The sequence below is a fragment of the Hippocampus guttulatus genome, chromosome 15 (assembly GCF_054856545.1).
Source record: "Hippocampus guttulatus isolate MCC_2025c chromosome 15, RoL_Hgut_1.0, whole genome shotgun sequence".
NCBI lineage: Eukaryota > Metazoa > Chordata > Actinopteri > Syngnathiformes > Syngnathidae > Hippocampus > Hippocampus guttulatus.
In genome coordinates this window covers 2,851,792-2,861,208 of record NC_141275.1, presented here as the reverse complement: position 1 = coordinate 2,861,208, position 9,417 = coordinate 2,851,792, and the positions used below count along the sequence as shown (strand labels likewise).

Below are 9,417 nucleotides of genomic sequence, written 5' to 3'. Positions count from 1 at the left end.
ATGTCCATTGCCAAGGAAGCGGCAAAGGCCATGCTCTCTGATGCCCTGTTGCCAGACAGTGCCACGCTAAACCGGATCAGCCACCTGGAGCTGGAACTTCCCTTGGACAGGGTCATCAAATATGTATCTGTTGGCCTCCCTCTGTTGCTGGTCTGCATGGCCTTTGCCCGTGAGGTGTCCCTCGGTAAGAAAGTCTATGTCCATTTGTTTGCCTTCCGTTTGCTTTTGTCCCTCATAATAATTATGCATGAGTGCTCATTATTTTTTGTAAAGCATGCCAATTATGTCCTCCTCTATGACTGTGGGATCCAATATTCAACCTTAAGCAAATTATTTACCTGTAATAATTAGTCACACTTGATGAAATGGAAAATAATAAGTGTGTAACCATCCGTATGAGTTAACAGTGAAAAAAGTACATGTAAAACCACAAGATTTAAAAAAAAAAGAATAATTTTGTGACCTTTGACTTGTCCCAAAGGAGTTGCCACAAAGAGTCATTTGCATGATTTAACATTTTTTATGCATGCCAGATGCCCTTCCTAACACAACCCAGCCCTCTTTTTTTTTCTTCTAATCTGGGCCCCGGACAGGCAACACATCACTGCACAACGAGTGCAATCACTATTCAACAATTATTGGCAATAACAGTCAAGTCTGTAAAGGAGTTGGCCTGTGTCTTGATTGTATTGTCTTGATATTATTTGCATGACGAATGGATAATAGTAAAGCCTCCACAAATATATTAAAATAGAGCAAGATAAATAATTTCCAAACTTTGTTCCCACCATTATTTTGTTCTATAACCTGTACAACTCAATTTAACCCTTTCGGGGACGGCAGTTACGACAGTGGAGAGCTTATCATGTTACAGGGTGCATGGAAGGATTAAAAAAAAAAAAAACTTCTGTCACCATCAGCCAAAGATATAACACTGACTAGCTCCAGCCTTGGCCAGGAATCAAACTCATGTCAGCCTACGTACCCTACAAATTTGCCAAGTGTTACCCAGATGCTTGATGATGATGAAGTGCTACTTTCAAATATGACAATACAATTTACTGTGTATAGTACTTGTTTTCTTGACACTCTAGGCTGCTCCCTTTTCCAGAAATAGTCGACGGTTGTTGTTCTTTGGGCATCATGGAAATGAAAGTCAGCCAAGGAGTCAATAGGGTGGGGTGAGCAGCAGTGGACTGTTTGCATTAGACGGGACCAGCTCTTTAATCTTGGACAATTTCAGTGAGGCTAGAAAATGAGCATGGGGTGAATGCAGGACAAAATACGTACAGTTCAACATGTTTTGGGCATAGTAGAGGCCTTCTTTTGGACGATATGAACATATGGTATCAAGAGGTATCCGTTATTATAACCCTTGTGGTTCCATCTTCACAGATGTGATTTTTAAAAATGTGACCAGTGAGAAGCTCTCAAAAAATGTGTGGCTGGTCAATCACGGATGTGCGATAAGGTATATCCAACACATTTATTTCAGTGTTGTGTTTGATTTTTGACGACTTCAGTATTGGATGTTTGAGCTTTGTTGTGGCGGAATGATGTATTAGCTCGTCTTCGTAGTTACGCCAAACTTTGCAGTTCCACAAAAGTTTGATGCGAGAGCCTGGTTTCCCCGAGTACAAAATTTACCCTGCGGCGATGTCTTCTAACAATGCCTGACATTTGCCAAGAATTTCAGACGGCTAATTGCCAGCGGGGTAAAATAATTAACAACCATGCACTCATCCATGGACTGTATCTGTTTGCATTTTTCACAGGTATCATGATGATATCAAGCGTGTCAGTGTTGGCATGCTCAGGTATATTGGGAAAAATGTTCCTTCGATTCTAAGTATGTTGTACGCTTTATATGGAGACGATGTAACATTTCCTCCTTATGCGTTGGACGAGCTGACGTCCTAAGATTTAATTAGAGAGAGCGTGTTCCTGCAGAGCATATGTGGAGGCTAGGCTTCAAAAATAGATGCCCTATGCTTCAATTTGTGAGGCTCAGTCAATGTTGGTGGGGCACAGCTCTTGTGTTTTCCCTCCCTAGTTTGTGTTTAAGGGTGGAGTACAGTCGTGAAATGACAGCTGGGTGTGGGTTGTTTGGATTATATGTGGCTGTGTGAATGTCAACTAAGTACAAGGTGAAGAAGCCCAATTTTGGGGAGTAGTCACAGATGGTTTTCAAAATGGTGCGCGGCATTTAGCATACCGTTTATACAGCATTTTTTTTTTAAGTATTCCACATGTTAAAACATTTTGAAAACATGTCTTTTTCAACATCACATTCAGTCATGGACCCCCAACCCACTAGCACCATCAACAAGGAACCCCTCGTCACGGAATAGTGCCACGCCTAAGGAGCGATTCACTAGGTGGGCTTTTGCCACAACTCAATGTGCCTTGATTTGGACAAAGTGGAGCCCGCGGGCCACAGCCGGCCTGTCCAGTCTCTGCAGCCTTTGGGAATTCAAGATAAAACATCAAGGATGCGCTGCTTTTATTTTGACGCACAAAGTACATATACGTTCGCAGTGCAAACAAACAAGAGCAGCGACTTGGTTTCGGTGTTGTCAACTTCAATATATCGTCACTGTATTCAGATACTCCTCTGACCATCCAGCCACTGATATGAAAAATATGAATAGCTAGAACACCAACTGTTAGCCTCATGTTAGCCACAATCTCTTTTTTATTTTATTTCCTGCACAGTGGAGGGAAGAAAATTTGCCATTGAAATGATTTGGTAGTCATAAGAACAGGTAATACAAATAAAAAAAATGTTTTGAACCGTTTTCTGATGTAAATGGTACAAGTTTATCGAATCGAACCCAATCGTTCCAGTTTGAAATGTATCGAGCTACGTATCGAATCACCTTTTATTGGAGAGCTATATATTTAAAGGAAATGGCACATTTACCCTATTGGCAACTTCATTCAAATGTGTGTTCAATTACAACAAAAGTCAGTGCATCATACTCTCTCGAATTAAGCCATACCATATTGAATCACATTGTGATCTCATTGACTGGAACCAAATTGAATCGTTCTTACTTTCAAATTGAACCGCGCTTGAATAGTTTCACACCTAACGCATTGAGAACCTTATCGAATGGTCTATTAGCTCATTTGTCAGGTTTGTGCTTATAATGTCAGCACACTTTCAAAATATAAATTCCCATATGAGCAGATTACGCTACTGATAACGTTGCTTTGTTTTGTTGTTTTTTTGTTGGTTTGTTTTCCCACAGGGCCGCAGATCAGCTGTTTTCCTCCCAGCAATTTCACAATGAAGCAGGCCAGCTATGTTGATACATATTGCTGGGACTCCCTCATGCATCACGAGTTTGACAGCAATGGCAACTTTGAGGAGCGCTCCCTTTGGGTACACAAAGTGGGTGAAATTCATTCGGAATTTACATTCATTCATTCATTATGAGGCTGACTGTTCAGTACTATAACGCAGCAGTCCCCAACCTTTTTTGCCCCACGGACTGGTTTAATGTCCAATAATGTTTTCAGGGACCGGCCTTTAAGGTGTGGCGGATAAATACAACAAAATTATATGATGTGACCTGCATGAAAACTGGCATTTTTTTGAAACATAATTAACACGAATCATGACATGAGAAACGTCCTATCTGGCCGCAACACTCTCTGGTCGCGATGGTAACGTTTAAACATGCCTTCAAAATAAGACACCGCAAATACATAGTGCATGAAAAATACGACTCACCATCGCAGCATATTATGCAGACTGGGCTTGGTGCGTGGGAATCTCCCGTTGAGATAAATCCGTATTTTAAGTAGGACTCCTGATACTGTTTAGCAAATGTAGCCTTCTTTTTCTTGAAAGTCGTAGGCTCCTCTTCTGTCCCCTTCTCAAAGAAACTTTCCAAACACGTTTGTTTTTTTACTCATTTTTCTATCTCCCGGGTTTCATTTTAGCGGTAACCTATCACGTGACCGAGAAGCGCGCCTTGACCTGCGTCAAGAGTGAGAGAGAATCCGGTAATTTTTCAAATTAAAACATCTTTCAGATTCCAAAATAAATAAAACGGAAGTAAAGTAAGTTATTTATTCTATCTCTGTGGCCCGGTACCAAATGACCCACGGACCGGTACTGGTCCGCGGCCTGGGGGTCTGAGACCACTGCTATAACATACTGTAAAGAAATTGGATTGTCGTTGCTTTTGCTGCCCACCATTTTGAGTCTTCTTCCATTTTCTGTCTGTCACTCTTTCTCTAGATGTTCCCGTATTCTCTCCTGGCTATGGCGGTGTTAATGTATCTGCCGGCTCTTATCTGGCGCCAGCTTGTTGTGCCTTCCCTGGGCTCAGACCTGCTCTTCGTCATTGACGAACTGGATAAATCGTACAACCGCTCAGTCCGATTGGCTCAGAGCATCCTTGATATGCGTCAGAACACCAAGAACCCGTTAACGTTTCAGGCAGAGCTGCAGAGGTAAGAAATAATGACCCGGTGCCTTTGTTAAATTGGTTGACTTGTAAATACAGGAATCAAAAATGAACGAATATAAGAACTGGGATTCCTCTCAGCAACTGAAACAGCTTCTCGGAAGACCTCTAAAATTACAGAGTGTGTCTTTGGGATTTTTGACCATTCATCCATAGCAGAATGACTCCCAATTACAGCTCTGGTTCATTCTTCAAGTTGTTTAACGAGGGTGAGGTCAAGGCTTGTGCAAAGCCAGTCAAATTCTCATTCAACCATGTCTTTATGAACCTCATTTTGTGCATTGGGGCACAGAGCCTTCAAAGAAGAAAAAAATGCATCTACCAAAGTCGTCAGAAATCAGTAGAAATTTCAGTTATGCCAAAATCTGTTATCTCTAAGGTAAACTTAACATTGCATTATCAACAAAATGAGGGTATTTTCAAATTCATGGGCAAAGCTCATAAAGTTATTTTTTCTTTTTGTCGCGACTGTGATGAATAAAGGTCATATTAAAATTGTCCATTCCATACAGTAAATGCTTTGCGAAAGGTGGCCAAATGATGAAGATTATTCTCTTTTCACTCAATACGTGGAATATTTTGTGGAAATACGGCTGAAGCAAAAGTGCCATCTCTTTCTGCCTAATTCAATGTACATGAGTAACAATAAGGTAATGTTTCCGCAAAATTAGGGGAAAGAGTCTTTCTAGAAGCCTCCTGTGGGTAATGCGGTAAGCAGCTCATTCAAGTTAAATATAGAATGTCCTCATTTCCCACGAGGACTCATGAGCAGCTGTATGAACATTGAAGTGGAAGATAGTGCTCACGTTCTTCTCTTTTTGTTCCCGCACAGAGCGAAGAGGAAGCGGTACTTTGAGTATCCCCTCCTGGAGAGATACATGCAATGCAAACAAAACTCCTACTTCCTCGTGAGCATGCTTTTCCTGCGAGGCTTCCTCCTGCTGACCTTCATGACAGCTGCCTGTCTTTACCTGGCCTACTTCCACCTGTCCGCTTTCCTGCAGGATGAGTTCAGCTGTTTCGTGCGTAGCGGCATGCTACGGGATCAGAACTGGATTCCTGAGCTGGTTCAATGTAAAATGATCGGCCAGTTGGTCTTTCAGGTGATCAGCGTGGCTAATGGGGCCATCTATGTTCTGTTGGCACCAATTGTCCTCTTCAGTGTCATCCGGCTCTTCGTTTGGGACACCACCTTCATCTCCGTATACGAGGTCCTTCCAGCCCTGGATGTTCTCAACAAACGCAGGCTAGGATGTCCCCTGAATGATCTCAATGTGCTCCTGCTCTTCCTGCGGGCAAATGTCGCACACCTCAAGTCATATGGGAAGGTTCGAGCTTTGTGCTCTCTGGCACCGCCCATGGTTGGTAAGACGACAGCGGGACAAGGACTGAACGCACTGCTGAGCCAAGAGGAGTTGGAAGAACGGGAAGAGGCCGCAATGGAGTTGGCCGAGGAGGTGCAGGAAGCCAAAGAGGAAGGGAAGTTCAACCTTGTGGATATCATGACTATTCTGGGAGCGGCGCAGGGAAGAATTGTAAACTGCAATGAACAGAGGCCAATGGTGGAAGAGAATATGAGTTTTGGTACCGTAACACTAATCTACACCCTTAAACGTATCCTACTAGTGGCTATTTTCACCTACATCATTTGGGATGTACAGAAAATCATTAAGTGAACTTGACAACTGTCAATGTTCTAAAAAAAAAAATGTTCACATTACATGCAAGTGTGTTAATGGCAATCATTGTTCTGCACAATTTTTAGTTTGTATTTTGATGCTTTATGAGCTTTCCACATTTCCATACTGAATCACCTCTATCAGTCAGAGTGAAAACTAATGGTGAATGTGGGAGGGATGGATTTGTAGTCATTCTAACAACCTCTCTGTCTCTTCACAGAGCCAAACCACCAGGGGTACCATGAGTTGAAGGAGACTGCACCATTTAGTCAATACTAGGCCTCCTATGGACTGAATCATTGTGAAAAGCTGGGGGGAGGAAGGTTTTGGACACTCGAAGGGGCATATTCTCCCATGTGCTTGAGTCAGAAAAGGTGCGCTGCGGCACACTTTTTTTGGGGGGGGGGGGGGGTGCAGAGATTCTCTCATCGACTTAAGTATACCATTTTTGCACCTTCATGAAAAATGCCCATTCTGGGTGAAGTGACCATGAAATGAGTGTTCTGTCAGAAAGGTAGTAATGTGTGTTTGATTTTTTTTGTCTTTAACATTCATTACCGTATCCACACTAAAAGACGCACTGGATTATGAGGCACACCTTCAATGAATGGCTATTTTGTAAATAATGTTCATACATTGGACGCTTCACATTATAAGGCGCAATCTACAATGCCTCTACTAGATGGTGCTATGCTCCCTCCATTCAACTCGAGAGGCGTACATGACCGCCCCTGAAAAACGTAAATTAACTATTACTGTACTTAAATGAAACTACGAAAATTTTAAATAATGCATCAAAACAGAAAATCAAGCGAGGAAATCACAAAATAAATTCTAGCCCCCCCCCCCCCCCCCACAGAATTTATTTTGTGATTTCCTTGCTTGATTTTCTTCGTGGTTTCATTGAAGTAATAATTAATTTACGTTTTTCTGAGGTGGCCATGAACGCCTCTCGAGTGGAACGGAAGAGAAGGCACAGAGACGGACAAAGACGTTAAGTACCTGTATTTGTTGAGACTGTGAAAACCATGAATAAAGTCTGCGTTTAAAAAAACCCCCACAGCTCTCTTTTTTTCAACAAATACAGGTGCGTCTTTGTCCGTTTCCGTGCCTTCTTTTCTTCCGGGCAACTCGAGAGGCGTTCATGACCGCCTCCGAAAAACGCATTGGCATTTCCTTGATTGTAGCTCCACAGTACGATCAGATGTCAGTAGTAATTATTTATTCCTTTGTTGTGTATTCACAAATGATGAAATTACAATATAAATTCGGTAGGGGGGGGGGGGGGCTATAGAATTTATTTTGTGATATCCTTACATGCTTTTCAGTTTTGATGTATTATTTTCAATTTTTGTAGTTTCATTGAAGTAATCGTTAGTTTACGTTTTTTGGAGGCGGTCTTGAACGCCTCTCGAGTCAAACGGAAGAAGGCACGGAGACAGACAAAGACGTAGGTACGTCTTTGTCTGTCTCCGTATTTGTTGGAACTGTTTTAAAAAAATACTGTAACACCACAGCTCTCCTTTTTTCGGATCTGCAACACAAACTTATTTAATAAAGCAGCGACACTGTTCACTGAACCAACAGCAAGCCACAACATTGGAAGCATGTCTCCAGGAAGGAGCCATCTTTATTCTCTCTATTACCGTATATATCTCTATTACCGTAATGACCATACACAAGACGCACCACATTTTAAGGCGCTCGGTAAGCTTTTAAGAAAATGGAAGACTTTTTGGTGCACCCTATAGTGCGGATAATACGGTACATTAAATACAGCGTCCTGTGAGGGTCAAACATCATTTTGCATGCTGTGAGTCATTTCGTCTGCTCTCTGACGGATGGTGAGAGCCATCACCGGCCACTCAGCATTTCCACATGCTGATGTGGGGCGGGGAGAGGTTGGGGGGGGGGGGGCTTAAAGTTTTAAAAGCGGCCATCACAGACATTGTGAGTGTGCCATGAATTTGATTTTGAGCCATTTGTTTGTTCTTTATACAACTTTATTTATACAGCACTTTCACAACAGCTGCAGTGGTAACAAAACGCTTTAACAGTTAGAATAACCAAATAATATAACACATGACATCAGACACGGACAGTCATTCAATTTTAAACCACTATTCCTGCATACATTTTGTTGGTTGAAGTAGTACTAGATGAAAGAGAAGAGAATCAAAGCGTCCCTTCACCAGTGGATCAGAGACGTCATGCTCAAAATGTGCACACGTCACCTACAAGCTAAGTTTACGACGAAAAAAAGAGATTGGTTCGGTTTACTTCTCTTGTCCCATATAAATCTGCTTCAATTCCAAGTGGCGACTCCCAGTAGTTCCAAATACGCATTTACGCTCCACGATGATGCTCCTCTCTCCTCATCCTCGGCTTAGCAGCCATCCATTCAGCCACACCAACGCATACTGTCCAACAGCGCCGACATCTCTGCTGAACAAAACGGGGCTGTGAAAAATGCTGCCCATGACAGGCGCTAAAATCAGAATCGCCCCGGGGCTGTCCAGGAGCGACAGTCAGATAGCACATTTCTCCCAAAACGTAATTCTCAAGCAAGGTGTGAAAAGTAAATATATCCTGTCAATCGCCCACAGTGATGTCTTTTTCAAAACCTGCCATGAAGAGAAAGGTTGTTGACGAGAACAGCCCATTTCAAGAAAAATGGGAGACGGAACGTTTTATGTAGTGGAGCGCAAGGGGTTTCCTCGCACATGTCTTGAAAGCACAGAGAAAGTTGTGGTGCTGAAGAAATCAGACGCCATTACCCAACCAGACATCCTGAGGAATATGTGAAGGACCAGTAAGATGAAAGAGAGGACCGGGTCATGCATCTTGATGATGATTTGGGACAGAAGTCTGGATAGGAGAATCCCCGCATTTTGAAAATGTGTAAAAATTTTTATTAAGATTAATTAAGCGTGAATGGGAAAATATGCCCCTGAATCAACAGTTTATCCACAACGTATGTAATACAAATATAAGCTGTCTCAAGATTCATGTCGTAGCTAATTTATCATTGCCAACTTGTTTGGATTTTTTTTTTTTTTTTGCATGTTTACCATTGTCTCTCATTTGCTCAAGAAAAACTGGTCACATTGATTGCAGTGTGAAGACAGAAAAAAAAGATGACTTTGGCATTTATGGGTGCAAGTTTAAGTAAAATAGAGAAACGTGCGCTTATATAGAATTGTACTTGCTTTTGTGTTAACTTCGGTAAAATCAGTCAAATGATGATGTGAATTGGA

At 42.0% G+C, this 9,417-nt stretch overlaps 1 protein-coding gene across 2 annotated transcripts; it reads left to right on the top strand.

Annotated features, from left to right (window-relative positions):
• LOC147193459 (pannexin-3-like) lies at positions 1–6,514 on the top strand. 2 transcript variants are annotated; one of them, XM_086131239.1, is made up of 5 exons: positions 1–184; positions 3,255–3,397; positions 4,253–4,467; positions 5,314–6,065; positions 6,381–6,514. In XM_086131239.1, the coding sequence occupies exons 1-5, from the start codon at positions 1–3 to the stop codon at positions 6,437–6,439; spliced, it is 1,353 nt and encodes a 450-aa protein (XP_085987365.1). In that variant the 3' UTR covers positions 6,440–6,514. The 2 variants fall into 2 exon arrangements, with proteins under 2 accessions (XP_085987365.1, XP_085987364.1); XM_086131238.1 differs by lacking the exon at positions 6,381–6,514 and having other exon boundaries at positions 5,314–6,157.
• The last annotated feature ends 2,903 nt before the right edge of the window (positions 6,515–9,417 follow it).

Bases quoted from the DNA above. Each gene is read 5' to 3' on its own strand.
- LOC147193459 (XM_086131238.1), top strand. From the start codon at position 1: ATGTCCATTGCCAAGGAAGCGGCAAAGGCCATGCTCTCTGATGCCCTG. The intron at 185-3,254 runs GTAAGAAAGTCT...GTTTTCCCACAG, and splicing joins TGCCCGTGAGGTGTCCCTCG to GGCCGCAGATCAGCTGTTTT. The intron at 4,468-5,313 runs GTAAGAAATAAT...GTTCCCGCACAG, and splicing joins TTTCAGGCAGAGCTGCAGAG to AGCGAAGAGGAAGCGGTACT.